Source organism: Scardinius erythrophthalmus (assembly GCF_964197995.2).
Source record: "Scardinius erythrophthalmus genome assembly, chromosome: 16".
Classification (NCBI taxonomy): Eukaryota; Metazoa; Chordata; class Actinopteri; order Cypriniformes; family Leuciscidae; genus Scardinius; species Scardinius erythrophthalmus.
Genome location: NC_138236.1, coordinates 16,161,499 through 16,189,330, shown reverse-complemented (window position 1 = coordinate 16,189,330; position 27,832 = coordinate 16,161,499). Strand labels below are relative to the sequence as shown.

Sequence of the window (27,832 nt, the reverse complement as noted above, 5' to 3'; positions counted from 1 at the left end):
GATAGATGCCACTTTACCTTTAAATCAAGGGGTCTTCTGCCATTCAGAGAAAACACATCGTACGACACATAGGATCATGCAGAACCTCTCTTATGCCAGCTGAAAATATTGTAGCGACCATAGAAAATCTTTGGTTGCAAATGTTTTGAGGAGCTAACCATTCATATGCAGATGTAGCCATTGCTTAGAGATGACAGCTGTTTTCTGCTTGCTAAATAAATCCTTTCTATATTTGTTTTGCTCGGCACTTAGCAGTTCGGAATGGCATAGCAGAAGAAAAAATGTAGACTATAATCATAATGTAAATGAATCTGTTTCTTTCTACCATGCAACCACACTTAACATGAGCAATCCAAGTAAACAGCAGACTCGCTACTATAAAATGTGGCATTTTTATGTCTTAATGTAGCCATTCAGCACTTTTGCTATGGACCTCCATCATTTAAATTGCATACTTCATTACATTTAATTTAGCAGGTGATGAAATCCAAAACTGAAATGCCTTTTTCCACTTGCTAATACTGCAAAAATGCGAGATAATTTATTTAGGGGCCAAACTAATTTCAAAGGCAAGTATCGCTATTCATTTTCAGAATTAATCTATGGACCTCTGTGGCAGGTTTGTTATGCTGAAAACTAGATAACCAATTTACAGTAGTTTGCCTTTTTTTCAGTTATTACCACTGAGCTTAGACGTTTTGATATGGGAAGACCCAACCACAGGGAGTTGACAGCGTCATTTTATATATTTGTCAATTAAACTATTTCCTATCCGAGCCCTGTGCCAAATAGAGTATGTTGTGTGGGAAACCTGAGTGATGATAGGGAATGGCGGTGAAGAATTGTGATGTACACAAGCCCTCCCTGGGACTTAATGTGTCATTATCACAGCTTGTAGAAAAATCCTTCCAATCTGTTGGGGCTAAGAAGATGATGTTAGAGCAACGCACTGAAAGAATGCCTTTAAACTGCATGTTTTTAGCACCGGGCCATTTTAAATCACTATCAGCCCTTAATAATTACCTGAACCATCTGTCTTTATGCACCTTTGACTGAGAATGAACACTCTAAAACATAAACAGTTACTTTTTTTGATAGAGAGGGTTACTTGAGGACAAAGAGCTGTCACCAAATGGTACAAAAAGAGCTTTTTCATCATACAACCGCAAAACAGCCTTTCCATGACCTCTTTCGAGAGTGTTTTGATGTTGTTTGTGGATGGAATGGCATTTTCCATCTTTTTCCCCCCACTATTCCAATATTCTTCAGAGAATCGTCAGTCTGAATGGATTTTAAGCACCATAACTCTGCAAAATGATTGTTTTGAAATAAAATGTTGAGATTTTGAAGCATTATGAAGACTAGTTATGAATATCGCAGCCGAGAGCGATAGCCGCCTACTGCACCGGTAATGAAATTGTAGTGTTCACGCATGCAGAGGCAGTTCAAGGTTTAATGCGAGAGGCTAGTGTCAGCTCAGATTATTTAAAATGAATCCTCCATTTATTGGGCTCCTCTTACCTTGGAAGTGGCCATTTTGTTGTGTAAAAATGTCAGAGACTTAAGATAACACATGTGTGACTTTGAATGAACCTTGTATGTCAGCGAAAGTATTCGAAAATCTTTCGTCTATTGTGTTGATGGAGAATGGATGGTATTTCAAAGAGAAAAACCCAAGAACAGCGTCTGCATAATGGGCTCCTGCGGACAATGGGTTACACTTTATTTTAAGGTGTCATTGTTACAGTGTAATTATATATTTAAGTACTGTGTAATATTAAGCAAATACATGTACTTACTATAGGGTTAGGGTAGGATTAGGATTTGGTTGACGGTTAATTGCATGTATTTATGCATAATTTACTGTAAGTACATGTAACATATGTAACAAGGACACTGTGAAATAAAGTGTTACCGGACAATGTTCTGGGCCATTTATATGAGCTGTAGTACACATTGATAGCACTGATAGAATGCATGTATCTTTTCAAAAGCGACCCTCCATTATACAGAATGATGTTTATGAATTTAATGTTGAGTTCATATATATATATATATATATATATATATATATATATATATATATATATATATATATATATATACATATTATTTTTGTGAAAATTGTTATACACTACCATTTTTAGGTAAGATCTTAACAAAACAAAAAAATTAAATGAATACTTGTATTCAACATGGACACATTAAATTGATTCAAGTGACAGTAAAGACATTTACAGTATACAATATTACAAAATATTTATATTTCAGATAAATGCTGTTCTTTTGAACTTTCTATTAATCAAAGAATCCTGAAAAAAGTATAAAAAATATTAAGCAGCAAAAAAATAAAAATAAAATCAAAGGTTAATCAGTTATCAGCTTTTACTTGAAAATAATAAGTGTCGCTTTCTAATTGACCATAAATATCCCTAATTTTCATATGTTGATTACTGTTATGATGACTGACTAACAACTGATAAAGTAAAGCCATATCCTTTAAATAACCCTCTTTTTAAAATCTCACACATGCCGAGTACAAATGCTGCTCTCACTAATTTCATTTGCTCCATATGGTGAATACAGGACCAAATATTTCTACATTGAGCTCTAAACAAAAGTTCACACAGGGCCAATTGCACTGGCTGACCATTTGTCTTTTATCTCTTAATTATCTTCTTCAGGACCTTGGGCGGCTTTAGTGTACACAACCACCCAGAATTCATGCATACAGTACACGCCTTCACAAAAACTTGCTCACACATTTTAATATGCTGTGGTGCCATCGGTGCAGCAATGATTCAGAATGCCGTAAAAACCCAGGGTAAGTGGACTCCCGGGCGGGGAGATTGTCTTTCCCCGGCTTCACACAGGCCTTGTTTTCTCAGTGTATAATAATATCTAATGATGATGAGCCTTGATTACCGCTGCAGAGAGTAGCAGGCTACTGGAGCATGGAGGAAAAAAGCAATTTAGCCCAGTACAAAATCTCTCTCCCGCAGAGACCATCACCAGAGTAGACTGCGCTGGGCAAGAATCATTAAAGTTCTTACAGGGTCTGAATTCTAATAAAACGCAGTCCACCACCTGTGTGTGTGTGTGTGTGTGTGTGTGTGTGTGTGCATGCTCCGACCTGATTGGACACATTTAATCTAAAATCAGACATGCAGGTCAGATTATCCTCGTTTGTCTGGTTCCTGCTCTGTGTCAGATGGCATCAGTTAATCGCACAGCCATTTTTAAATCATATAGCTGCTGTTTGAGAGCATGTTCACTCCTGACAAACCATGATAACTGAGGAAACCTGAAGTATTCTGAATAGATATAGATGTGGTATTCTTACTCAGGTCATTTTATGTCATGTGTCTAGTTGCCTCCAGTCTCTAAAGGGGCATTCAGACTGACAGCAATTTGCAGAGCAACTGAAAATCATACCTATTCAATGAAAATTGCTTATTTGGGGCAGCATGTGGGTGTGAATGGCAATGTGGAGTTCAAATTTATGCAACATTTTTGTATTTGTTGTTATAAATATTTTCAGATTGGCCAATGTTAGATATATATTGAATATTTAACGTATAACATCACAGATTTTCAAACCGCTTTGTATTGTTACAATGTCAGTAGTGTAAATTACCAATATCTCCTCTTACTCTGTTATCTAGACAGAGAAATTCCATTTTATTTGTCACCAGAAGTCCGCCAGATGAAAAAGGTCTTTCATGAATATTCCACATTTTTGTATCCCCGACCCCGGACAGTCAGATCGACAGAGGGTTATTAACAAAAAGGCTATTGTAAGAGAAGATTTATTACTGAAAATTGTATCGTACTTAGTCTAATCTTTAGACTAAGAAAAAACATTCTGTCATGAGCATTTCATAAGCATTCTGTCCTTTTTAGGGTCTCATCTTCATGTTTTTGGTTTGTTTACATGTCTTTGGTCCGTGTTGTGTTCATATTTCATTCGAACCGATTGTTTGGTGCGCACCAGGGTTCGGATGGCAGAGTTCACACTGATTCAAATGAACCGCACTAACAGAGCAATCGCACCAGGGTTCGTTTTAATCGAACCAAACATGCCAAGTGTGAACACACCCTTAAAGTTAATCTTTTAAAACATTAATAATGTTAAATATAATCTGTAGCAGATCTCAAAATGAGTATCCATTATTCAAACTGTACATTAAAATGTGATGCCTAAATAAAATTATTAATTTTTAATATTCTTTTTATTTCTTATCTGACTTTTTATTTAATTTTTTATTTATGTAGACAAAATACTATCTTTTTTTAAATCAGCAGCTAATATAGACAGTGATCCACCTCCTATAAGATATTCCAGTCAAGTTGTAGTAGTAACTCTTAGCTTTTTCTTTGTTCTGTATGATTTATCTCTGCCCCCGTACAGGAACAATAAAATAAAAAATTATGCATGGAGTCATAAATTGTGGGAATTGCGGGAGAGTCTGATTCATGCATTGATAATCATTCATCTTCTTGATATAATGCATTGTGCTCTGCGATTTATATACACAAGTTTTTGCCTCCCAGAAAGTTTTTTAGTGTTTGAATGTAATTTTAGCGCCTAATTCATGCACTAAATGAATGCATGCCATTTGAGCGCAAACGTCCAATAGTTATGACTAGACCACTAATAGCATCTACTGTGAACAATGCAGTTATTAGACGAGCACCAGCACTGAAATCTAAAAGTCAGTCTAAAAGTTCACCTAAAAATTTAAATTCTGTCAGTAATTACTCACCCTCATGTTGTTCCAACCCCGCAAGACTTTCGTTCTTCTTCGGAACACAAATTAAGATATTTTTGATTAAATCTGAGAGCTGTCTCACTCCTTCATAGGCTTCTATGTAATTGAAACTTGCCAGCCCAGAAAGTTAGTAAAGACAATGTTTAAAATAGTCCAAGTGACTACATTCGCTCAACCATAAGTTTATCAAGTGATGAGAATACTTTTTGTGCACAAAAACAAAACAAAAATAACAACTTCGTTCAACTATTAATTTTCTTCTGTGTGGGCCTCTGAGTGAGTTCACGTAGTGTAACAGCGCAGCGCTTCTGGGTTGTACGTCAGAACGTAGGCTCACTATGGAGGAGTGAGACAGCACTCAGATTGAATAAAAAATATCTTAATTTGTGTTCCGAAGATGAATGAAAGTCTTACGGGGTTGGAACAACATGAGGGTGAGTAATTACTGACAGGATTTTCATTTTTGGGTGAACTAACCCTTTAAAAGAGTGCTTAGGAATAATGGAGCTATCCATGGTACTGATCTGTTTTACTAGGTCTTCTGGGGTGCTGAAAGGACAGTGCTCATAAACACGAACAGAAAAGCAAGACTCTCCTGGCAACAAGCGTAATAAAAACCTACTGGGGGAATATTTTAAGAAATAATCTTTAAAGATATGAAAGAACAATGACTCAAGTCAAGTTCAATCCGCCTACCTTTGACAAGTTCAAAGGTAGCCTAACAGAGATAATTGTGCAGTATAGTTTTATATGGGCTACAGAAAATATGAAGAGTCTCAATGGCAAATTAATGTTAAGGGGAAGCATCAGACTGAGCACATGCTTGGCATGAGAAGGTGTGTACAACACTTCTCTCAGTCAGGTTTCATTCCTCGTCCAGTCATGCGTGTATTATGCTAAAGCACTGAGGAGCCAAATGTGTTTGGTGTCAGAGTGCATATGACAGCTTCAGCATGCAAATTACCATTTTACTTCAACCAAAGCAATTAGATGTGAAAGATTTCATTGCACAGGCACACTCACGCAAACATCTTGATACATCTTCAAACAAACATTCACAGGAGTACAATGAGCAGAGACGCTGATATTCAAACATAACAGGGCTGTCAAGAGGAACAAACACACTCATATGCCTGCACATACACTGAACTGATGTAATTGTCATTAATGAGAAAGAAGCGGTCTATATGTTGACCTTAATGAGTATTATTTGTTTAAATACTTAAACAGATTGTTTAATTATGTTATCCTTCAACGGCAGCCTATTTAAAAAATGCACCAAAATAGTCCGACACATTACATTTTTCATACTTAGAAGGCGATTTAGGGGGCGGATGTTTGAAAGAGAGTGAATACAGTGGGGAGAAAAAGTATTTGATACACTGCCGATTTGGCAGGTTTTCCTACTTACAAAGCATGTAGAGGTCTGTATTTATTATCATAGGTACTCTTCAACTGTGAGAGACAGAATCTAAAACAAAAATCCAGAAAATCACATTTTATGATTTTTAAATAATTAATTAGATTTTCTGGATTTTTGTTTTAGATTCCGTCACTCACAGTTGAAGAGTACCTATGATAAAAATTACAGACTTCTACATGCTTTGTAAGTGGGAAAACCTGCAAAATCGACAGTGTATCAAATATTTGTTCTCCCCACTGTAATCATGTTCCATACAGCTGAACTTTTAATGATTGCTCATCAATGGGTTAATGGTAGACAAGTGTAAGGTTTCTGAAAGGCACTCACACATCTATATTGCATCACAGCATGCAAATAAAAATTGGACTGAATATTTCCCTATAGCCATCTGCTTTGTATATCAGCTCTCTTTCTGCTTTCTCAGTCGTTCTGATTTTTATTTTTCCTGCCAACATTTCTCACTGGCCCCACTACCACAAATGCTTATGGGAAGGTATTTTACAGTCAACCAGTTAACATGTTATATACATGTATATGGTAAATAATTTTTGAGTTAACCAATTAACATGGTTTTAATGAAGTCTTTTTTTTTATCTATAAAAATTACAACTTTGTACGGTGTATAGTGCAATAATATATGGAATACCAAACCTATGTATATTCCTATGGTTTAAAGGAGTCTTTGAATTGGGTGAGGGGTTGGTGCTCCTTACATAGCCACAGTCGTCGAAGAGATCAGAAGACAACTGGGGATTTACAGAAATCCTCCAAAACCAAGTCCGAGGATAACTAAGGCTTTACACAATTCTCAGTAATGAGGATAAAATGTCCCCAGAGCGACATTTTGGTGATGCACAGATAAATGTTGCTTGTGTAAATTGTCACAGAGTCCATGAAAATTAAATAAGAACCGGTTACATTCTGTTGCGCTGTATGCTGCAAACATTTTCAATTGGTCTCAGTATGTGTAATATGTGTATATAGAAGCAAAGCCCTCTGATGTGTTTAATTGATTGTTTCTTTGTTTTCAGTGATATTCTGAAAGAAACATTTCCAATTGATTCAATGCCCAGAGTAATGAGTATATTGCAGAACATTTGAGCTCCACTTCTGAAGATATGGGATAGTTTTTCGCCCACTAAAAGCTAAAGCAATAGATGCTTTTAAAAAATTCATGGTTCTAAACTCTGTGATTTGTTTTGACAGGAAAAGGAGGGCACTAAAAAGGTTAACCCAGATTTGGCTCCTCTCCTTTGGGGCAGCATTTGCCCAAGGCTCGGCTCTTAAAGTTCTCACAGTGGAGAAACCAAGAGATATCTGACAGCTCAGATGCCATCTATGGATGATTAAACACAAATGCATTTGTTAAGCATTTGCTATTGTATCATTTAGGCAGTGAATCTTTTCCTTTCTTCTCGAAATTCATAATTTCTGGGCCCCATATTCTTTTCTCTACGTAATTCTTAATCTTTTTCTACACAGCAGATGCAAGAAATTAATCAAAAAACCTATTAATTAGGTCCACATATTGTGGCTCTATAGAAGGAGGAGAGAGAAATCCAGCTGATTATATTCTAGATTAGTAATAACCTTTTTGATGATGATTAACAGGAGGATCCTAACAGCTGCATCCTAACTTAATCATTTGGACCAGATTAAGTCTGATGGACTGATGTCTGTCATTACTGCTTGGCTTGATTATCTCCTTATTGACAAAACAGCCATAAGCAGGGCAGCAGATACAGTAATTCACATTATAAATGATCCAATGCTATCCACTCTAATTCATAATGCACACAGGCAGACAGAAAGTGCTTTACTGTGTCTGCTTCATTTCGCTGTTAAAATGTGCCCAGTTTCTTTATTCGTTTTTATCAGCAATATGAAGATCAGCCACGGAAAGGTCAACAATAAGACCTCCAGGCACAGAGGGATCGGTATTAGGATTATTGCCCAGAGAAAGATAAGCAATACGAATGTCAGCCAGAGAAAGCTACATTGCATCAGCAGAAACCGAGTATCAGCTCTGGAGGAATTAGTAGTAGGAGGTTCAATGACACGACCCTCAATGTCAACTTTTGAATAAAAGAGTTTGGCATAATCTTTTATTATTGTGTCTCAAAAAATGAATCGAATGTAAATCATTAAAGGGGTCATGAACTGCATTGTTTTATTGTTTTATAATGTTTCCTGGAGTACACTTATAACGTTAGTATGATTGTAACATAAAAATTGTCATACTTTAAAAATAAAATGCATTTTTCCTACCCAGATTTTAGCCCTCTGATTTGAACGCTCTGTTTGAAGGGGCGTGTCTGCTGTGAGACTTCTGTGTAAACACCCACTGCTGTGATTGGCTGACATGTTTGCATATGAAATAGCTAAGTATTACATGTGGAACTCTATCGAAAACTTTTAACACTTTTTTACTATTACAGCTGTCAGGTTAACTAATCCTGAAAATTGTTGATTATAGCATTATATTTAGATCTATGGCATTATATTTAGATTGTGTCATGAAAGGTTGCGTTGAGCATTGTAGCCGATCACAGACATGTTGAGTGCATGAATGCGGTGATCTCTTCATTGTAACTCGATTTCTGCTCCCTCACAAATGCTTTCATCATAACTAACACTGCAAAAACGATGTAAATAAGAGATGAATTGATTATGACGGGAGTTTTGGCGAGAGTCATTTGATAAACTTTCGCTGTGTGATTGACAGTTCCAGCAATTGAAAAGGGAGCGTTCTTTGATCGCTTTCTATATAATTTAATCACAATTTAAATAACAGATTATTTTCATCCTACAAAGAGAAACAATGTGAAGTTGACCATTTAGTCACTTGTTTGATTTACTGACACATAGACAACAAACATCTGACTGTAGCTACATGAATCATTACATATCAGAAATCACTGGTCACAGATCAGGCATTAGAATGAACACAGTTACTTACATGTTGTGGCAATACGGTCGAGTCCATATCGTAAAAGTCTGTTTGCAAAGCCTGCACCGAAATTGCGACTGATTAACCAAAAAATCCACAGTGAAATGTACCAAATACAAATAAAAAATGCTCAACTGAAACATTCACATTTTTAAAAATACATAACCACATTCCTAGCATTAGGATCTTTTGGAAGGTTATGTTATTTTTAGTCCAGTGATCCTGTATCGCTCTTCTCTCCTCATCATATCAACACGTCAGAGGGCAGGGCCAAATTTGCAATGATGAAGTAGGCGTTGATTTTATTCTGCAGAGGTGGTCTTTCACCTATCTATCATAACGAGTCGTTCTCTGGGCTTGGTTACAATAAAAGCTGTTTTTGGACTAACAAGGAAGTTTTCAGTTCTGAAACTTGCAGGATATTCTTATAGTATAATGACTTTAGTTTTTATATATGTCAAAAGGGTTCTCAATTCATGACTCCTTTAAGCATAGTGAATAAAAAAAAAGTAAAGTGAACTGACTTAGTTTTGTTAAAATAATATTAACATAGATATTTTTGATTTCAAGAGTTTTGTTAAAAATACTTTTTACATTATTTATTGGAAAGGTTACACCACTTTCTTTTCTTTAAATGTATTTTCTTTTTTACATTTTAAACTATGCCCATATTTTTTAAACAATTTTTATACATGTTGGGTTTTTTTCTCAAGATTTTTTCTTTTCCTATCTTGGGCATGCTTATTGTCCACAAAGAACGTCAAACATTTGATACCTTGTCATCTTTATCAGACAGTTTATGCTTGACAGATATAGATTTCTTATCATAACATATGCCAGAGTTTGTATTTGAGATACACAAACATTCTGGGTGTGTCTATAATATCACTCTTTACACTCTGACATTGATTTCCACAGTTTATTCTCATTTCTGAATGTGAATATTTATCTGAAGACCACTGACAGAATAGAACTTCAGACTTCAAACTTCAAATGTCCTCTATAAAGAGACCCTTTGAGACCCCTCTTCCCCTCAACTTTCTCTCCTCTTTGTTATTCTTATTCATTTCTTTGCAGCTGTACTTACAACTACATAATATATTCCAGAGTATATCGTGTAGTTTAGCATTACAGTCTTGATCTTCTTTTAAGGACCCTCATCGTCCCCTGGACTGTTTCAACTACAGTACTAACAGCAGGCTCCCAGAAAACTGAACACGCACAAACCTCTATGGTTATCGTCTCTGCCGAAATCCTCAAACTGCAGGATAGACTGTGTATAGCAGGTCATGTGATTAGCTCAAATGAGCTGAAGCCATCTGGCTTCTCTTACTGATGCTTATGAAGCTTTCATCTCATGTGCCAGTTGTGATGAACTCTAGCCAAATGCGCGAGTTTGTTTTCGTAGTAAATTGCTGATCTGATCTGTGTACGTGTGCATGCATGTGTGTGTTTGTGTACACTGTTATTATTATGTTTCGATGTGATCAGGAACAGAGAAGGTCAAACTCGAGCACACTTGCTGCACGCACGTTTGGAGACACGCACACATGCTGTGCCACCCCTGTGAGGTATATTAAGCTGGTGAATAATTGCCTCATTTCCTGCATCTTGGGGATTTCTCAGCAATCAATCGCCTCAAACACATTGACGATGCACACTCTCAGCTATAGTTAGACACATCAGGGGGCTCAGAATGTGTGTGCGTGTGAGTATCACTTTTTTATGTCTTTATGCTATTTTTTATGTGTTCTGTATTTATATATACAGTGCCGTTCAAATGTTTGGGATCGGTAAGATTTTTCATATTTTTAAAAGAAGTCTCTTATGCTCACCAAGGCTGCATTTATTTGATTAAAAATACCACACACACACACACACACACACACACACACACACACACACAAACAGTAATATTGTGAAATATTATGACAATTTAAAATAACTAATTTTTAATAGTTTTTTTCTATTTGAATATATTTTAAAATGTAATTTATTCCTGTGATACAATACTGAATTTTCAACATCATTACTCAAATAAATGCAGCCTTGGTGAGCATAAGAGACTTCTTTTAAAAACATAAAAAAAACTTACAGATCCCAAACTTTTGAACGGCAGTGTATATGAGTGGGCTCCTGTGCAGGCTGCGTGAAGCCCATCTGGGTGTATGTTAGTGCAGTTGTCATCAGTCTGCCTGTAGACTAGGCCAGATGGTCGTGCCTCTGCAAGCCACTCAGTAAGTACATCACAGATCCGGCATGTGGGCCAACCACTCCACTACATCTTACTTAAATAGTCCCTCTCTCTTGCTCTCTGGCTTCTTCTGTTCCCCATCTCTATTTCTATGCACAGTATTTATCAATGTGATACTGATACATTAGTGTACATTAGGGAAAGCATTTGTTACCTTTGATGCAAACACATCACACTTACTGCACAGTAAGCACCATTCTCATCTCTCATCACCTTCTGTCTTTGTAGTGTTCAGTAGGGTACAAAAGTTTGAGACTGAAACCACACTGAAATTATCTCATTTTAATCTAGGAATAATTTTTAAAACCGAAATGTTATGATGCTAGATGAATACAAATTATTTCTGATCCGGCTCTATTTCTAGGTATTTGTGACAGAAAAGGGGGACAAACTAAATACTAAGACTTGCATCAATTTTTTTTTTCAAGCAAATTGTTATACTAAATTACAAAAAAAAGTCAAACTTAAACATTTTCAGTAGTTTTGGATTTTGCCTTTTTTTATAGACATACAATATATACACTATTGTTCAAAAGTTTGGGGACGAAAATACATTTAATGTAGTGTTGAAGTCTCTTATGCTTACTAAGATTAAATGATAAAAAAAATACAGTAAAAACAGCAATATTGTGGAATATTATTTCAATTTAAAATGTAACCTATTCCTGTGATTGTAAAGCTTATTTTTCAGCATCATTACTCCAGTCTTCAGTGTCACATGATCCTTCAGAAATCATTTTGATATGCTTATTTGGTGCTCAAGAAACATGTCTTATTATTATCAATCAAAATAGTTGTGCTATTGATTTTGTGGAAACTGTGATACATTTGATGAATGAAAAGTTCAAAAGAACAGCATTTGTCTGAAATAGAAATAGTTTCTAACATTGTCATAGTCTTTACTGATACTGATTTTAATCCTTGCTGAATAAAAGTGTTAATTTCTTTAAAAAAAAAAAAAAAAAAAAAAAATTCTAACTGACCCCAAACTTCTGATTGGTAGTATAGAAATATGTGCAATATGGGTGTGTTGTAAGCCAGAGTCACACATTCATTTCCCTTTTGAGCACATCAGTGCACCACAGCTCTGGCCTATTTCTCTTTATGTTTTCCTGGTTTCATCACTGTCTCTACTGTACATGTTTCTCTCTCCTCTTACTCATGCTCATGCTGTTCAGTGTCTTCTTATTGCAAAGCTCTGTCATAGATGGCGGCACAAATCTGCTTCTCTTATCCGCAGTCTAAGCTTTCAGGATGAGATTAAATCAGGTTTTGAAGAAATGACAGAAAACAAATCCAGTCAAGGTAGAACCGGCCATTCTGCCTATTGCTTTGATCCGGTCTGAGATAATGGCTAGGTTTTTTTTGTTTAATGCATTGAAGAGGATGATAATGTTATATGATTTTGGCAAGAGAGGCCATTGCCGTCTGGGAGATTCAGCTGGCTGACACACACATGCTGCAAAACACAAACACACAGAGAGGCAAATTACCAGGGAAATTAGGGGCAATTCTGGGCCCTAACCACTTAACCCAAAGCCAATGAAAGAGAGGGAGTGAGAGATGAAGAGAGGGAGGCCTGAACCTGCTGTCCATGATGAAACAAGCCAGTGGAATTTAATTTCCCTCCGGTCAAGAGATGCCAATAAACACTATTGAATCCTGTTCCTGCCCTGACATGATAGGAATTTAATTTGAGACCCACAGGGATCTCTCTCTCTCTGTCTGCTGCTCTGGAACACTGCCCCTCTCTCTGTTCTGGATGTTTGCACGGGCAGAGAAAGAGGGAGAGAAAATGATTGAAATTCCTAGTCGGCATCCGGGGCACACACGCGCGCGCACACACACACACACAGGTTGGAAGGCATCTCACAACACTTCCCTACAGACACGTGCATGCTCGCATAGAAACTCCAGTGATGCAGCCTTGATCTGGCCCGTTCAAAGTTGCAAAGAATGTTTTGTCCTAGTATGATCTTGCAGCAAAAGTACAGGGTAAAAAGAAGAAGCCCTGGACAAAGTGACCACTTACATCTCACTCTGTGCCCTAGTCGAGTTATGACTAAAGGAAAAAAGTAAGGACGCACTGTAATCTGGCCGACGCTAAAGTTCTAACATTTGGTTTAAATGAATTAAAAATGAAGAACTAACAACTAAAATAAATCATTTTAAAGTGAATTTAAGCATAATGTACTGTATGAAAAATGTATATTCATTTTGAGTTAATATTTTAGTTTCCTATGCTAACCAAGGCTGATTTTTTTAAATAATAAAAAAAAACTGTAAAAACAGTTATATTGTGTAATGTTATTACAATTTCAAAAATAAGTTTTCAATTTGAATTTATTTTTTACAATGTAATTAATTAATGTTACATTCTTCAGAAATCATTCTAATATGATTTCGAATTATTATCAATATTGAGAACATTTGTGCTGCTTAATATTGTTTTGGAATCTGTCATACATTATTTTAGGATTCTTTGATGAATAGAATGTTCAAAAGAACATTTATTTGAAATATACATTTTTTGTAACATTATGAATGTCTTTACTGTCACTATTGGTCAATTTAATGTGTCTTTGCGGAATAAAACAATTAATGAAGAAAATCTTACTGAGCCGAAACTTGGGGATAGTTATATTTAATTAAACATTTCCTTCACACGTGTTAGGCTAGTGGTATAGATTTAGTTTCAGCTGGGTTTGAATGGGCATTATGATTCTGAGAGCGCCCAAATCTGGAAGAAGATGCCTATGGGGATTGCTGTGAACCAGGGGAGAGTGTTTAATCGGAAAGGAGTTCCTGCTGTTTAACAGTTGGAGAGCTGCAGACTGGACGTCCGTTAGACACAGGAAATTTCCCTTGATCTAGACATGTAGGCCTGTCTGTCTGTGTATAACCAATCTGGCCTTGTGAAAGATATTGTAAAGTGTTATTCATTAACTGGGACTTTGCTCGCTCTGAAGAATTCTTTTCAACATACTCTTTGAAAAGCAAAACTGTTGTGACATTTTCTTGTCAAAGATTTTAAAAACGCTTTTTGATTATCTCTTATTTCTGAATGCTTAACATTAGAGTAAAGATAAAATTTAATGGCTTATGGAAATTGAAAACAAACACATTGAAAACATGAAGCATTTCAAACGGCACAAGCTATCAGTGCCAGAAACAGATAGGAGAGGTAGGAGAAAAAGAGCGAGAGACATTATTGTTTAATTACAATGGAACTGACATGATAAACAGAACAAATTTAAAAAGTGCTCAGTATTATTTCTGTCCAGGTGTTTGTACTTGGGTCTGAGGGAGGGAAAGCGAACCTGTTTTAGGCTAATGGGTGAACCGCGAAACCTGGCGCTCTGTTCGCTGTCAACCTGTGTTTAATGTGCTGAATGTGAGAGCTGTTAAGGTCAGTGAGCAAGCAGAGAAAAGCTTCTTTCTGTAACAGAGGATTAAAGTTGTTTTATGGATGTGTGTCACCTTGTTCTCTTCTCCTCTACAAAGGTTGAACATTAAAGCTTTGAACCTCCCCTTCTCCGTCCGTTCATCCCACGACACCCCTAATTAGACCTTCAGCTCCGCCTCTGTCCGCCCTCACATCTCTCCACACGTGTTCCTATTCCATATTCACTTATTCAGAAGTGGCTTTTATTGCACTTTTATTATGGGCTCTTAGCGGTCAATGTAGTTGGCACCTGTGAATGGCATTCTGGGAAATGCTAAAAAAAGAGGCACATTTTGTAGTAATGTGAGACCTCACGCTGTAGAATTGTGTTTACTCCGGGCACTGATGAATGAAGAGGTAATGATATTATAGGGCTTTTCAAGTTGGAAAGCAGAAATAGTGTTTTTTAAAGGCAAGCGGGCAAGTTCACAGATCTGAGAGCAGGCACACAGAGTCAGACGCTTAAAGAGAATTCTGAGAATGAGCGTGGCAGCATGAGTTCAGGCTGTCTCACACATCTACACACGCGAGCATCTCTGCAGGGGTTACATGCTTATGAGAGCCACAGTCATCCAACAGGTGGCATCATACAATGCTAAATTACCATTGAATATTATTGTTCTGTGCAAAGCCTGGTTCAAATATTTGCAGGCAGAATTGGGTTTAATAAAATAAAACTTTACTGACATGTAATTTTTTTTAGAAATTGCGAATAGATTTTTGCACCTTTTAAAAAAAAAATATATATATAAACAAATTAGATAATGGTTTTTGAGGTTCCTGGTTAACCCTACGTTATAAGGACCAAATGTCCCCACAATGATGGCAATATCCGAAATCCTTGTGGAGATATTTTTGGTCTCCATGAGGAAACAGCTTATAAATCAAGTTTTGTTTTGTTTTTAATGTAAAAATGCAGAAAGTTTTATAGTGCTGCTAGTGGCGGGGGATAGAATATACAGTTTGTACAGTATAAAATTCATAATGTCTATGGAATAGCCCTTTCAAACATGGAAACCCAACGTGTGTGTGTGTGTCTTCAGAGTTCTACAAACATTACTTCTTTGTGTCGCCAGTTGCCTGGCCTTTAATGTAATTCTTTAAAACATAAAGTCAGTTGTTTGTCAATTGAAAAAGGCATGATTAGCTTCCAAACAAGTAAAATAATAGATCACATTCCTTTTTCAAACTGCGGTATGAATGAATTGAGAGTGAAACAGAGTATAAGAAAGAATGAGAGACTAAATGACTGAGATTGCACATTTAAATTGCTTACATTTGTAAGGGAGAGTGTTTTGTAGCTCCCCAGACAGCAGCATTAAGAAGATAACCTACAAATGCTCCATCAATTTATTTGCATGCTGTTACAAAACACTTGCTTTTGCAATAGTAGATTCAACAGTAAAACAGACACATTTAGTGTTATGGTATGCATACATGGACACTTTTAACATACATCATACTACTGATACATACTGGGTGCTAACTATTGTGCTATTCTGAGGTGTATCGCAAGTTCTTTTGGGACAGGATCAAGGTGTATGGATTAGAAATAAGATATTGACTGCAAAATTAACCTTGAGGCAACTTTACACTTTGATTTTTTATTTATTTCACTGTTGAAAGTAACGTCATTGAGCTTGTTTGTGGCAGAGGGCAGGTGATTGCCAGATCACTCAGCCAATGTTCTGCCTTTTGTGGGTGGTGAATAAGTGCAAAACACGTGTAACTAATTCTGATGCAAAACGCATCCAAAAGCAATTAAGAGTTAACATCTGTTGTTTTGAGTCTCAGGGTTAGGCGCGTGTTAAAATGACAGATGTACAGAATGGCTCGTCCCAGCTCTCACGCTGTATCGTTTCACTCCGCCACACATCTGTGAGACTAAATTTAGGGTTACGTTTTAAAGGGGGTTGTGGGGGTGATGAATTTGGAAATGAGTTGTAAAGCCCTTGGGGACCATATAATTTGTAGGGATGTAAAACAAAACAACATATTTTAAAAATCGACTTGTTGGTGTGTTGCCTGAATGACTAGATAACTTCAAGCTGGTTCACCAAACCACGACTGGACTCATTTTTAGGGGGTTTTACGTAAGACACATTTGTTTAAAACAGCTATGTGGAACACAACAGAATGCAGGATACATTTAGAACATGTATCTAAAGTTATGCACATGCAGCAATGGCAACGATGTCTGTATATACGTATTTTTCTATAATGGCAAAGCTGAATTTTCAGACGCTTCAGGGCCGTGTAATGCAGAGGCCCTCTGGCCAATAATTAAGGCACATAATCAGTATCATTGTCACAATCACTTCAACTTTCTCTATTTAGAAACTTGTTAACGAGCTTTATAAAATTGTTCAAGCGCTATGCTTCATGGGAACTATCATTTTATAAGAGCGTCCTTGATCAGACACAGTGACCTTTTCCCACCTTGTTTTCCTGTTGTCACTGTTGAGCTATGCTGTCTGTGTGTCATAATGGGAAAGCTCTGGTAATGATGTTCCAGAGAGATCTACTTTGCTTATGGGTGTCTTTGTGTTCCGGAGCAGTCTGCACAGTGTGTTTGCATGGTTGATGTCGGTCCCTGAGGTCTGTATAAGCAGACTTTTGATACTGAATTAATCGCAGGAGCCTTTGAAGTTACCAGGTAGCTGAATCTCATGTGAAGTTCGCAACAAAGAAAGACATGCCATCCCTAGAGGAAGAGTGTGTGTGGTCCTGGTAAACCCTGCTTTATGGGGACAAATGCCCCCACAAATGATGTTTTATAAACAAAGTTCGGGAGGAGCACGTTCAAATAAGCAATCCAATCTACTCGTCATCAAACAATTATGTCTACCCTAATCAGCATGACAAGAAGTATATATATATCCACACTGTCAACTCACCTAATATTCCTTGACAGTTTTTCAGCATCCCTCCACCACCCCGACTCCTCACTCTTGGCTTAATCTTTACAGCCAGGAATACGGGGGGAGTACTCTGGGTTCGGGCCGAATACCGAGCCCGGAGCCCTCTCCTCGGACAGCACGCCAACTACGCATTTATTCTATCTAACTTATTTGTAAGTGTGAACTAGTGAAAGATGGCAATATCCAAAATCCTTGTGGGGACATTTTTTGGTCCCCATGAGTAAAACACCTTATAAATCATGTTCAGGGCTATAAATCAAGGCTATGTTCAGACTTCCAGCAAAAATCTGATTTTTGCATAATATCCAGATTTGATCCAGATGGGTTTTTTAAAGTCTGGACAACAAAAAACTAAAACAATCACTATGTACTGTATGTGTGTTTGCACTCCTGTGTCACACCACGGTCTGTCCAGCAGAGGGAAACTGAGAGCACAAGGCCTTCCACATCTTCCTCCTAATTCTCTGCTCATTATTGGTTCAATGAAATCACCTGTGCCTAGCTAGTTAGTGGTAACCTGTGTATATTTAAAGACTAGCATTTGCTTGTATCTTAGCTCAGTCTTGAAGGTCTCTTGCCTAGCCCATGCTTTTGTGTTTTCCTGTTTAGTCTACCCTGAAGGACTTTTTGTCAGAGCTTTTATGTTTTGGACTCTTTTTGCCTGCATCATCCAGTGTGGATTTGTACCTTGTTCAACCCAGCTCTTATGCTGGATCCTTTGTGTTGGCTCTGGAAGAATACTAGTAAAGACTATTTTTTCCCTTCTAACCTGCCTCTTGTGATCTGCCTCAATTATCTGCCAATTGAGTCCACACTGTCCTATAGAACAGTGGTTAAGACCTTGGGTTACAAGCAACACACTCTGGGTTCGAATCCCGGACCTGACATCCTGAGCATGTTATTAGTGAATGTTACATGATGCTCTATCAATCTCATATCTGAACAACTTTAATAATTGCAGAAACTGAAGAGTTGAAGGTGTACAGTATGTGTGTGTAAATGTGAATGTGTTGTATATTAAGTTGTATATTGAGACGTTAATGTTTTTAATGGTTCACAAATATTTCTGTACATATATGATATAAAAAATAATAGAAGAGAGTGACATTCACAGAAAATGATGGATAAATGTGTAATATTAAAAAAAAATTATATGTACAAAGCTCACACTGTGTTTCTCCTGTTTTAAAATTGCTTTTAAGTGTTTAAGAACAGTTAGTTCTAGTTCTAATCATTATCACAGCCAGCAGTTCAGTCCTGCAACTAATATGAACCCCATGACCGCGTTGTCATCGTTACCCTGCTATGCTAACATTCAAGCATCTTTTTAGAACTGTTGTTGGTGCAAAACTTGTAATTACGGCTATTCAAACTATTCTGTCATGGCTGATTTGTTTGGTTTCATCAGGTAATTTTAGTCTTGATGTTTAAATTCAGCTAAGCTAAGACAATCTGTAAAACAAATGTCAGAATTATTTACAATTATTTGCTTTGTGGATTTAAACAATCAGTTAAATTATTTATTATTCTTTTAAAAGGACCGTGTGATTGTCAAGTGTAGTTGTCTAGCTAAATTATAGCATCTACATGCCTAACCCAATCTCTCTCTCTCTCTCTCTCTCTCTCTCTTAGGACTATGTTAAGAAAGAGAAAGCCATTGCAAAAGCCCTGGGGGATTCCAAGGCTAACTTCTATTGTGAACTATGCGACAAGCAGTACCATAAACATCAGGAGTTTGACAACCACATCAACTCGTATGACCACGCACATAAACAGGTAAACTCGAACAGCAGGTGGTTGAGCTCATTAGATGGAGAAGCAGGAAAGAATATTTGGAACAGTGATTCAACTTTTTCCCTACAGTATATAAAGCCATTACTACCTTGAGCAAAGTGTCTCTGTATATGCATAGAAACGTGCTTGGTTAAACACTGCATGACCATTGTTTGTTTTTATTAAAGTAGTTTAAGTTTTTGTTTTCCCAAATAGTCGGATTATTCTTAGCATATAATGTTGATAACTAAAGATTTACTTCATTTACTTAATTTGTCACGCTGGCGCAGGGATGACGAGAGGCAAGGATCTTTAATGAATACAAAAACAAAGATATTCCAAACGGGTGAGGTGAAGAAAAACAATTACTGTTTTAACTGTATTTTTGATCAAATAAATGCAGCCTTGGTGAGCATAAAATACTTCTTTCAAAAAAAAAAAAAATCAATGCTATTTCACGACCAATTCGTACGAGTGAGTACGAGATGGCTAATTCGTATGAATTCGTAGGACCTCACTTGTACGAATTCGTACGTTTTGTCTAAACCCCAGTGATGAGTATAGGTTTAGGGGCGGAGTCAGGGGTAGGTCATTCGTACGAATTCATATGAATTGGGCAACTCGTAAAATATGTACGATTTAGCAAAAATTGAGGTCGTATGAATTTGTACGAATTTGCCACCTCGGAAAATACGTACAAATTGCTGTGAGATTGGGTTGAAAAAATATATAAACAACCCCAAACTTTGAATGATTGTAGAGGTATATACTGTATGTCTCAGACAGCACATGATGAATCACATAATACTGAACAATGTAGAAGTTTGATTGTTATTACCTGTTACTGAGAAAAAATATATTATCCTAAAAGTGGTCTATAGAAATTAAAAGTTAAAACATCTTGATACTTTATTTAGTCAGCACTTTCATTAAAAATAATTAAGCAAAAAAGAAAAGGGAGAAGAGATCAGATCAGATCAATCCAGAGAAACCAAAAATCTGCTAAGTAAATAGCAGTGTAGATTGATAGGAGGAGTAGTTGAAGTAAGGAGGAGGAGAGAGCTGAGGATGTGCCGACTGGTGCCAAGATCTCAGACTGGAGTCTGGTGCCCATCTGTGTGGCATCTGAGATTAAACATGTTCCCTGGCATTTCGAGCAGCAGAAAACACTGTATGTGCAGCGCTAATTCTTGGCCATCATCATCCTGGGTACTTCTAACAAACTGGGCTTCTAACAATGAACAGCCCACAGACTGATTAAACTGTCTTCATCCAACAACTTCACGTCTTAACCATCATAAGCCAAAAACTGCATCATTAGAACTCTAAACTTTAAACTGACAAAACTACACTCTAATGAAACATTTCATGTGTACAATAAATTACATGAAAGCCAATGCAAAACAGAGGGAGAGAGATACAGAAAGAGGGAAAGAGAGATGTGACTCACTCTCAACTCTCCGCTGAGTGACAGTTATACCAAAAGCATTCAGAGAGAGAGGGAGGAAAGTAATTACACATGTTGTTGCGATGGATTTCATCTCCGTGCAAACATGACTCCGATCAAACCACAGATGACTGCACACTTGTTCATCGTACAGATGTGTCTGTTCCTGTTAGTCAAAGTCAATGAGTCAGAGATGAATGATGCCAGCTCAGCACAAACATCCGTAATATTCCATAATCAATCATGAGATTTTCAGCCAAGTGTTTCACATCAGTACATTGTCACAAATACATTAGCATAGCATAGTTTTTGTTTAATTAATTGTGACCAAACATTTTTTTTTCTTGTGTAAAATGTTGAGATTACTCATTTTTGTGTAAAATGTAATAAATTCTGCTATTTTTGAGCTGTGTCCTAATAGTTAGACAAACTAACTGTGTATAGTCAATGGTGTAAAATTTGCATGTTGTGAGTTTGACGGTTTTAGGCAGTTTGGTGTTACCCCAAGCCAGCCGGTTCACATATGGCACTAGAAACACACAGCCTGGCCGTGTTCCCTGGTCCTGAGGAACAATCCTGTATATTTAACAACTCACATAATCCCCAGTCACTTAGTGCGCGTGTGTGTTTGTGTACAGTATGCATTGACGTGCACCAAACATGGATGAGAGGTTTGATTTAATTAATCTTTAAGAGCCACATAACCTTTCCTAGAGAGCTATGCAAATCAACCAGCTGTCCTCACTTCAATAAAAAGAGGAGGGAAAGGAAGAGGTGAGGCATGAGACAGCGTTTAAAGCCAGCGTAAAGTACGAGAGAAGAAAAGACATGGAGTTAACCCTCATGTTGTGTTTAGGGGTCTCAAAGATCCTAAGGCAATTTAATAGCCTGAGAAAAAAAACATTGAAGTGTTATAAAATCTTACATTACTTTTCTTTTGGGTTTGTAGGGTGAGAGCCTATATATAAAACATGAATACGTTCACAGAATTTTAAATGCTAAGATTCTGTGAGATTGTCACAGTTGTGTTCTGTTTAGTTTGTTTTCATTGGACTTGTCTGCCTGTCTTCATGTTATCATCATTATCAGTTAATCTGTATCACTTGGGTTTAGTTAATCATCATCATCATCATCATCATCATCATCATCTACATCACCTGTGTTCTGATAGTCAGTTTTCATCTGTAGCCGCGTTTCCATTACCTTTCAAATTGAAATTGCGAATTAAAAATACGCTTAATGGAATTTTCGCAAATGCAAAACCTCCCATTTATCGCAAAAAAGTTTTTACGTTCTCATGAGGTGGTTTTTCAGGCAATTCGAAAAAGAAATATTTCGCAAATCTGAAATGGAAACAGTTTTTGCACATTTACAGGTCACCTGACGTAGATGACGCGGTGTGTTTGGACAGAATACGAGACAGAGTTCTTTATTAAATTCATATAAGACAAAAGAATTACAGGAATAATGGATTCTAAACCTCAAATGCCACAATCAAGACCTCGAAGCAGATATGAGGAAGAAACACCCAGAAACTCCTCGTTTGTGCCGCTCACAAGTATAATAAGGGTCGTTCCTTACCATTAATGCTTGGAAAACACACATACATCTCCTTCGATTAATAATAATGGCTAGTGCAGTGGAATGGAATGGAAATGCTATCATTTCGCAATAGTTTTTTGTCAACATTTATAGAAAATCGCAAAAGTGTTGCGCAAATTTGTAATGGAAACCTAGTGTTAGCATTTAAGTTCCTTCAGTTCAGTCAGTCTTTGTCTGTTCTCTGTTGTATTTGGTGTGTGTGAACCTTCTGCCTAGCTGTACCTGTTTGAGTTATATTATAGTAAGTAAACATTTTGCATTGGAACTTTTGACTTCTCATCTTCTTCTGCCTGCACCACACCCTGACAGAAGAACGGACTGCCCAAAATGGATGATAGGGTCAGAATGATTGTCCTAGCTCAGGAGAGCCCAAACTTTTTTACTTTTGCCCTGGATTTTTGCAGCCTTGCCGTCACCAGTGCCCTCGACGACGAGAGCCTGTGCACCTTGTTCTGGATCGGGTCCACATTTAACCATCAAATCGACCTCCCAGACACCACTGGACTGGAGGGAGACCGTCATCCGGTGTCTGGAGAGCGTTGTGCCTCGATCTGGAACACAGCTAGCCCCAGGGAATCTTCACATTATGCCTGACCAGCCTGAGCCTGTTTACGTCATGCCTGCCGAACCAGGGTCTTGTCCCGCCGAGACCGCCCGTCCAGGGTCTCGTCCTGCCGAGCCAGAGACTGTTCACGCCAGTCCTCCCGAACCACGAATATTCTGTCCCCGAACCTGAGTCTGTCTCCGAATTCCCACCCAGCCTACCTCTCCCACCTCCTCCCATCTACCACCTCTCAACCCTTCTTCCACCGCTGCCTGTCAGCCCCTCAGCTCCTCTAACCACCTTCAGGGAGGTGGAGTCGCCGTGGGTCTGCCGGCCTACAGTTCCAGCCTGTTCGGTGGATCCCTGGTCTCCGCCTCCAACCTCCGCGACCAGGACTCCGCCTCAGCCCGACGGTCCATTAATGTCCTGTTGGCTCCTACCTCCCTCAGCTCCACCGTGGCCCATCAGGTCATCAGTTCTGCCAGGCTCCCTCGTCCCCCCGGATCCACCTTGGTCATTCGTCGGCCTGCCCTCACCTCTGGACTGCACTCCTCTGGCTACTCCTTGTCTCTTCGTCCCCCCGGCTCCATTGGACTCCTCACTCCCTTCAGTTCCTCCTTGGTCCTCACTCCCTCTGTCTCCACCGTGCCCTTCTGTGTCCCCGCCTGCACCTCAGTCGCCAGAGCCGGCGGCCCCGCCATATCCCGCCGGATCCTCAGTGTCGCCTGGACTCGTCGACTCTCCGGCTCCACCCTGGTCTCCTCTCCCACCTGCTTCGCCACAGTCAGTCGCCCCCCTGGAGTCATCAGCCCTGCCTCCTCCATGGCTCCTCCCTCCATCGTCTCCACCCTTGCCGCCTGCACAGCCTGCTCCACCCTGGCCGCCTGCATCGGCTGCTCCATCCTGGTCCTTCCTACCTTCTGTCTGCCCTCACCTGCTCTTCGTCCTCCTCCTGAGTCCCCTCCCTCCGCAGTTAGTCTATCTACGGCGTGAGGACGCGCCTTCTGGGAGGGGGGAGTAATGTCACAGTTGTGTTGTGTTCTGTTTAGTTTGTTTTCATTGGACTTGTCTGCCTGTCTTCATGCCATGTGTCATCATCATTATCAGTTAATCTGTATTACCTGGGTTTAGTTCATCATCATCATCATCATCATCTACATCACCTGTGTTCTGTTACTCAAAGTTCATCTGTGTTAGTATTTAAGTTCCTTCAGTTCAGTCAGTCTTTGTCCGTTCTCTGTTGTATTTGGTGTTTGAGTTATATTATTGTAAGTAAACATTTTCCATTGGAACTTTTGACTTCTCTTCTGCCTGCACCGCACCCTGACAGAGATATTCTCAACTTCATACTCAGTATTTAAATTAGTGTTTTTTTTTCTTTTGGTTTTGTGTCTGTCTGTCATATTTGCATATATACATATCTGCTCCAAATTTGTTTTTGAACATGGTCTTGTCAAGCAAACACAAAGTTCGTATTGTTAAATGTTGCTCTTTTATTTAAATGTGTTATATGAAATATTTTTAATTCTTCTTCCTTACATTGAAACTCAAATGCAAGGCTTGAATTGGAATTTCAGTTTTCTTCACCAAGATTGTAGACATGTTTCTGATGAAATAAGGGTCATTATTGTGGACCATGTTCTCAAACATGACCTAACAATGGCCGAGGCGGGTCAAGAGGTACAGTCGATTGTTGGGAGGGCAACCGTGTCATCAATCATTCAAACGTTTTTAGACAGAACAGGTACTGTATGTAATCAGACAATGTTCACTATACTGTAATACTGTATACTGTAATGCTATATTACAGTAGTCATCTGCATTCTGTATACAGTAAATATACATAATGTACATAATGTAAATATACAAAAAGAGACTTAATGTTACACACACGTACATACAGGTATACAGTGTGTGTGTGAATATATATATATATATATATATATATATATATATATATATATATATATATATATTATACTCCTGTCTTTTTCTTTATATCGCACAAATTGTTTTAAGATATGCACTTACTGGTTTGCAAATCAAATGCAAGAACATTTGTAAAAGACATTCTCTATTGGTTTCTGAATGATGGCAATCCTGTGACACATACATCACAGAAAGAGAGAGAGAGAGAGAGAGAGAGAGAGAGAGAGAGAGAGAGAGAGAGAGAGAGAGGGGGGGGGCAAATATTAGGGGGAAGTGTCAAGAGAACTTTTTTGAACAGTTCCACTAGAGACTAAGAGCAGAATCTGAAGGGAATCCCCTGCTAGACTCCCATGGCTGAGGTGGATTTTTGGGCTATAGAGACCTACAGATATGAACTTGGAGATAATCCATATTTCATAACCCATAGTCACTGGGGGGTGCTGAGGAAGGATTCAATCGGATCTGAAGGAGTCCAAGCCTAGTCATGTCTGTGTTTCTATAAAAAGCGCAGCAGGCTGCTTAATGTTTAAAAAATAGCTGAGGGACGTGTGTGAGTGTGTGAGTGTAAGGTCTATCCTCAGGGCATTTAGCGGTGTGGGGGTGGGGGGTAGCTCTGGGAGAAGATAAAGAGATTGTATTTTTAACGCTGCACAAACAGTTAATTTGTCCTTCCATGAACGATTCCTGTGTGGCTTCACACTCAGAAAAAAAAAATGGAAAAGGAAAAAGTGGTGTCTGCTTTCTCAGCCAAAAGCGGTGAGTCAGCAGCATGAAATGAATGAATGGATACCAGTTATAAAGGGACAAGGGGATAAACTCAGACAAATAATTGCACAAAACTTCATTTGCAGCAGATGGAGGAATTTGTACAATTCTTCATGAACTTTTAAAAGCCTGAGGGTAGTGAGAGCTGTTCTGTTATGTAAACAGCCACTTTAGATGTTCCAGTCATTACTCGAAGCCGCATTGCGAGTATCTGATAAGACAATAATAGAATCTTTGCTAGGGGCTCTTGCATCTACCAGCAAGTCAATATCCATTTTTGAAAAAAAAAAAAAAATCTGCTTAGAAATACAACGCTTATATAACCAATGTGTTCTATTACTAGATATATTGACATCACACACACGGGAGTGATGCGTAACAATCAGTTTAGCCAAATAAAATTAGCTGTTGAAAAACGGAAAAGGCACTGGCAATTTTCTGACATTTCCTTTAATCCTAAAACATGCACATAACTTAATGCGTAATTCAAAATACAGATAAAACCCCTGTGGAAAGTCAATATGCAAAATTCCTTTATATTAACACAGTAGCCTACATTGGGTCCTATTACAGACTTTTCTGAGAGTGTACATAACACTACATGGCATACAAGCAACACCTAAAATTTACAAGCATTAAAATTATGTAATAAAATATAAAAATCAATAAATAGTGTGTGTATATATTATATATATACTTGTTTGTATCGCTCTGCTTGCGGCAACTGTCATGGCGGTCGAGCAAATCCACCACATTTTTAATAAATAGGCCTACTATTGTAGTTGTTGTCACGAAATGTAGTTTTAAGAGTTTTTTAGGCGAGAATGTATTTAGACCTCAAATATTTGACTAATATATAATCTTAGCGCCTATTTTACGATCTGTTGAGGCGCTTTCGCAGATGCGGGCTCCAGGCCATCAGTGGCAGTTCAGCACTCATGTACTCAGAGAACAGCATTATCTCTGCCAGTCCTTCGGGAATTTGCCGCTGGTTCTCATATAGACAGTGGTTAAACATGAGATATACTCATCTGGGGTATATCAAACGGCCGATCTTTGGTCTTATTAATCTATTACTTTTTCCAGAGGAAATCGGTTCAAAAAAGGGGAAAATTAAGTTTCATAAAATATTTAGGCTATATTTCACTTGAATCCTGTACTAGAGTGCTGCTTGTACGTTTGACTGAATTGTTTGCTTGTGTTTATTTCCTAATGTCTTTTATAATGGCTATTGTTGATTTAAAAATTGTTGTTCAACAAATATTATTATAAAACGGATAGTTCCAGTCCTTGATTCTGATTGGCTTAGCCGCTTTCGAAGAAATTGTAAATTACTCTACAAACATACACCTGTGACCGCATTACATTAGTATTACTGTGCAACTGCCGTTTGTGATTCTTTGTTGCTGCATGTGTTGCTTGGCAACCTCTTTGGAACTGCATTGCTTGATGGAGGAATAGGCCTTTATCTCATTTCCTGGTTTCGGAACGTTCGAAATCGCCAAGCAGTGTACTCGCACTTCCGGTGTTACTTAGTTACACATTTAGATGAAAAGTAGGTCAGTAAACTTAAATAAAATCGCGATATAGACCAGTGTCTGTCAATATTAAACCGCATAAAGACTATTTAAATAGGAATCGTGCATGTTCTGCGTGTCTCTGTGAATGAATGGCACCGACGCGTTTCATTTACCACACACACACACACACACACTGAGGCACGCATGACGCTCGCGATTTTTTTCAGCCTTACGTATTAACATTAATGCACTTCATCAACACAGCCGCTCTGAGAGTCACTTCAGCAGTATTTTAGCCTTATTTGAGAGAAACTATCATATCATAAAACACAGAGAGACTCAAAGGTCTACACGGCAACCCGTCAAAATAAAAGTTTGGTTTAACCTTTGAAGAAATTTTTGCTTAAATCATTACATTTTAAACAATTGGTTATAACAATTTAATTAAACCATTCAACAAAAAAATTGAAACTTTTGGGAGACTCGA

General features: G+C 38.0%; 1 protein-coding gene across 1 annotated transcript in view; it reads left to right on the top strand.

Annotated features, from left to right (window-relative positions):
- The window catches only part of znf804b (zinc finger protein 804B), a 99,581-nt gene that overhangs the window by 51,721 nt on the left and 20,028 nt on the right, over positions 1–27,832 (top strand). Inside the window, exon 2 of the mRNA XM_081389425.1 lies at positions 19,398–19,541. Within this exon, the coding sequence (XP_081245551.1) occupies positions 19,398–19,541 (144 nt within the window). The remainder of the gene's footprint in view (positions 1–19,397; positions 19,542–27,832) is intronic.